Genomic DNA, 5,159 nt, shown 5'->3' with positions numbered 1-5,159 from the left:
GGCAGGGTTGATTTGAGTGACGGGCTAATCGGGCTGATAACTTTAGCTTTGGGTAGCTTAGCATTTGGTGTTGAGTGAACTTGTTGATTCACTTTGGTATGTTGCTTTGGCTTAGCGCCGACTCTGTTCCAGTGAGACGCAGCTGGAACTGTCTCTCTCTTGTCCAGCTTCGGGAAGGATACAGTGTAGCTTTGATCATCTTGCTGTATCTGAGTGAGCTCAGCAAACTCACCCATCGGCACTGTATCCTGTGATAGTCCTTTGCATTTTTCTACTGCTGCTAGTCTCGTTTCAATTAAAGCCACCCTCTGTTGCATTTTGGTGCAGTCTGTGCATTTCCCAGTCTCCGTGCCTGAGATATCCGAATACAGAGGCATGTTGTCGATAGGAAAGTCCAAGGCTTTTTCTGCGGTCTGATCCGGGAGTAAAAAGTGCCAAAATGTATTGTTGAATCGAGCGATTGAGGACGACGGAAACAAACTATATACTGTTAGGTAAATAAAATAATACTGGCCGGAGCACGCTTCGGGATCCCCCCGTCAGAGCTGGTCAATGTTTCCCGGAAGAAGGGAAGTCTGGGGATTTTAAGTGGTAGTAAGATTTTTTTTTTCCCTCTATGTTATACAAGAAACACACTTTTTAACACATGACATTTATATGTTAAAAAGTGTGTATATATATATATATGTATATGTGTGTGTATATACACATATATATATATTTATATATATATATATATATATATATATATATATATATATATATATATATATATATATATATATATATATATAAACATATATATATATATATATATATATATATATAGTTATATATATATAGTTATATATATATATAGTTATATATATATAGTTATATATATATAGTTATATATATATATAGTTATATATAACTATATATAATTATAAAGTGATTCCCTCTGATCTGGTTTGTACTGAACGACGGTGTACACAATTGAAAGCAGCACAATGAACTGGCATTGTTTTTTTTTGAGAAATGAGCTGTGAACATATATATCTATGGCTGTCTGACAGTCTGAGAATACCTACTCAAGACCCACACAAGATGGCGGCTCCGTGTGCCGCGGCTGAGAGGGGCGTGGCGTATCTAGTGTTCTATAAAGCTGTGTTCGAAATCGTTCCCTATACACTCGTTCCCTATTCCCTATATAGTGTATATGATTTAGTGCACTATATAGGGAATAGGGAACGAGAATTCGGACACTACGCTGAACATTTCTAAACGTCATTTGCGTCAGTAAATGCGCCGGGTATTCACCTTATTCCGCTCTAGACAACGGGCGCTGCCATGACACCGACTCCGGTTTCTTACTTCCGGTTTGAGGTGATTGACCGTGAATAAATATGAGTTCAGGCACCACTTGTGCGGTTGTTGGTTGCTCAAATAATTCTAAGAAAATTAAAAACCTTTTAGAAACTGAGTGCTTTGATCACAAAATACGAAGGAGAGAATGTCCTTGTCCGGTTCCCTATCGGCTACATTCAATGCCACAGAGCATATGTTTAGACTGGCTAGCTGTGCTTAAACTGAAACATCCGCCGAAAAAAGTTTATGTCTGTTCGCACCATTTCGTTCACAAACGACCCACCGAAGACCATCCCAACCCGGAATTATTCCTTGGATACGACAGACCAGTAGTGAAGAAGAGACGAACAATTGTTCGTGTCGAAGCGACAGGTAAGCCACTTTCAATGTTGAATTATGTAAGCGATCGCATCACTTTACAGGTAAACTCCAGTTGTTTACATTTTTACGAGCTCCACCAGCCAGTGCTACAAAAATATTTGGGCAGTCTAACCTACATTTTTATGAATAATATGCCCATTATGTCGCTGGATAGAGTAGATGTGTTGAAAACATGTCCATTATTGGTTTATTCCTGAATGCCACTGTAGTTAGTGCCAGTGGTATGAATTCCTCTGAGGGCTATCGTAGAGCTAGCTGCTATTGTTATGTTGGTCAGTCCTGAGCGAGGAAGAGCTTCCACCACCATTTGACATAGGCTTTTACTGTTATGTTGTCAGTGAGAGAAACGTTGACAGAAACTGTAGCGTTTAACATAGCATATGTGCCCTGTTTTTACAGCAACAGCAGAAGTGACAGACCAGGAGGATGAGGGCATACCTGAGGTGCCACAACAACCATCACACAGCACTGTTTCCAGCCAGTGGGAAGATCCATCGCTCTGGGACCACAGCTATGGTGAACAGCAGGGTGTTGAGGAGACGGCCGAAGATGCCACAACACAAACTGAAGATTTCAGCTATTCCATGCTTCAGAGTGATGCAGATTCGTTCCTCTACACTGGAGTCTCACTGGAAACCTTCAACTCTCTTGTTTCCACCTTAGAAGGATTTGCTGAAAGGGCTTCTGTTTTGTCAGTGCGTGATCAGATACTAATGACACTGATCAAATTGAAATTGAATCGTGTGCTTGGTGACCTTGGTAGGCAGTTTCATGTGTCTCAGAGTGTAGCCAGTAAGGTCATCTCTTTCTGGATCGATAAAATGGAGGAGGTCTTACGCCCTCTTATTATCTGGCTTCCAAAAGAAACCATTAAGGCCACCATGCCAACTGCATTCAAGCGCTTTTTCCCCAACACCACCTGTGTCATCGACTGTAGCGAAAGTTTGTTACAGAAGGCGAAAAATCTTGACTCTAGTCTAGAGGAGAGTCCTACAGCCATTACTACTCGCACAATACAATCAAGTACCTTGTTGTTGTTGCCCCATGTGGCTTAATCATGTTTATCTCAAGTGGATATGGAGGACGCGCCAGTGACAAGTTTATCACTATGAACTCTGGTATCTTGGACTATTTGAGGCCTGGAGATGAAGTCATGGCAGATCGTGGGTTTTTAATTCGTGATTTATTGTTTGAAAGAAGGGTCAAATTGGTTCTGCCCGCTTTCACTAGAGGGGGTTCTCAGCTAACTGAGGAACAAGTCACAGCAACTCGCAGGATTGCAAATGTGCGGATTCATGTTGAGAGAGCAATTAGGCGACTTAAAGTATATAAGATCTTGTCTCATGTCATACCAATAAACATAACGCCCAAAATTGAAAAAATCCTCAGAATCTGTGCGGCCCTAGCCAACTTAAGGGGTGATCTCATCTGTGAGCGATAGGTGACAACGGTTGTGTTCTGATGCTGTTGGGGTAGGGGTAGGGCGCGCACACACACACACACACACACACACACACACACCCTTTATACATCTACAGAAAGGTTTACAGAAAGACTGATTACAAAAAGACTGATTACACAATATGTGACCTGAAATGGATTTAATAACACTACTTTGTACATCTACATTAATTGCTCCTGTATATTTCATATTGACACTTGCTTCCTTTTGTAATTGTACTGTTTATATTTACTCTTTGTATAAGATTTGTTTTTACAGAAAGACTGATTACACAACGTGACATTAAACTGATTTAATAACACTACTTTGTACATCTACATAAATTGCTCCTGTATATTTCATATTGACACTTGCTTCCTTTTGTAATTTGTAATGTTTATATTTACTCTTTGTATAAGATTTGTTGTTTACAGAAAGACTGATTACACAATGTGACATTAAACTGATTGAATAACACTACTTTGTAATATTCACCTATCTACAACAATACTTAATCTCAGCATATATGGAATTGATTGCATAAAAAAAATGTTTCATACTGTTAACGGCAGCAGCAGCTGCAGCATAAAATGTTTCTTATTTAGGTGCTTTTTTATGAATTCATTATGCTCATATCTGTTGTGTAGTTTCAGTCGCTGACCAACAAATTCATCTACAAGCTGGGGCAACATTGTTGAGAAATAAAATCTCTTCAGATGTCCTACCCTCTCCAGAACATAGGGCTCATCAAATGGTACAGTGAACATAACTGTGTCGTTTGGGCTCCAGATAAACAGTTTGGCCATCTTCAGACCGGCACAGAACATACCTATTTGTACCTGCATGTAATATCCTCGGCTACCTGTTTTCTGAAGTTGTGGTACTCCATCTACTAGCTTGATATCACTGCAGGTATGGTCAAGCTGATCCAAGAGGGTAGAATGGAGTTTACTTGGGACGGGACATTTTATTTCTAGTAGCACAGATGAGTCAATTACCCCATCTGGGCTTGCTGACAACCATGGCTCTGTAACATTAACAGTGATGCCCATTTGTGTAATGCTCATGCCTTGCTCTCTAAGTGCATTGCCAGCAACCACCTCATTCTCTTTACCATAATTTGTGGCGTAGTTGCCACGAAAGGAGGGGTAGAGATGCTCTGCAATGAATTTGTCTGGATTGGTGGATGCTCTAGAAGGAACATTTTTGCTGCACTTGCAGTTATTCTTAGTTTTCGTGCGTTGTGCCACAAATCTGAAGAACTCTGCTCCCTTGTCTCAGATTCTAGAGTAGAAGCCTGTGCACTACTCACTTGAACATAACACTCATAAAAGCTTTTACATGTCTCACATGTGAGATCAGAACCAGCATGGGTTTGATGAGGTCTTAAAAATCTTGCATCTACTGCAGTATGTGCAAGGCTACAGGGTTGCACTACTGGTTTGGCTCTGTAACACTTGCCCAACAGACTGTTTTTTAACTGGAAAAGTGGCTTTGTTGGGTCTTTGTCTACATTAGTCAAGAATTCGGCATGTGACATATATTGTGGGGTGTTTGGTAGTGGCTGAGCACCGGACACCCTTATAGCAAATTCATCTCCTGCCCTGTGGTGGCTGAAGTTTATGTCCCTCAGTCTTTTTGGCTCGATGTTCCTGACTGTCCCTGCGTTCCACCTGCGCTGCTCATCTGTACATGCAAGCCCTGTCTTCCCGGTAGTTACTGCATTTTCAACCTGTAATGAGCACATTAACAGAGCCTATACCCATTTGCCATTTGTTTCAAATGTTGTCATCCTCACCTAGCTAAACTGAATCGAAAAAACACTCATAAAAACACTCAAAAAACACAGCCTATGTCAAAACACTCAAAAAAGTGATATGATCACGTTACTTTTATTAATTCACAGATAAACAAAGGATTTTTTTTCTTCTTCATACCTTCCAAAGGATTGCTGCGGCATGACTGCACGATCTCCCTAATCCAGCCATAC

The 5,159-nt window shown here is 40.6% G+C and overlaps 1 protein-coding gene across 1 annotated transcript; it reads left to right on the top strand.

The window, feature by feature from the left end:
• The first annotated feature begins 1,320 nt into the window (after positions 1 to 1,320).
• Positions 1,321 to 2,790, top strand: LOC130378348 (uncharacterized). Its single transcript, XM_056585132.1, has 2 exons — positions 1,321 to 1,719; positions 2,128 to 2,790. The coding sequence occupies exons 1-2, from the start codon at positions 1,386 to 1,388 to the stop codon at positions 2,781 to 2,783; spliced, it is 990 nt and encodes a 329-aa protein (XP_056441107.1). The 5' UTR covers positions 1,321 to 1,385; the 3' UTR covers positions 2,784 to 2,790.
• The last annotated feature ends 2,369 nt before the right edge of the window (positions 2,791 to 5,159 follow it).

The sequence above is a fragment of the Gadus chalcogrammus genome, chromosome 3 (assembly GCF_026213295.1).
Source record: "Gadus chalcogrammus isolate NIFS_2021 chromosome 3, NIFS_Gcha_1.0, whole genome shotgun sequence".
Lineage (NCBI taxonomy): Eukaryota > Metazoa > Chordata > Actinopteri > Gadiformes > Gadidae > Gadus > Gadus chalcogrammus.
This window is presented reverse-complemented; position numbering and strand designations above follow the sequence as displayed.

Bases quoted from the DNA above. Each gene is read 5' to 3' on its own strand.
- LOC130378348 (XM_056585132.1), top strand. From the start codon at position 1,386: ATGAGTTCAGGCACCACTTGTGCGGTTGTTGGTTGCTCAAATAATTCT. The intron at 1,720-2,127 runs GTAAGCCACTTT...CTGTTTTTACAG, and splicing joins TGTTCGTGTCGAAGCGACAG to CAACAGCAGAAGTGACAGAC.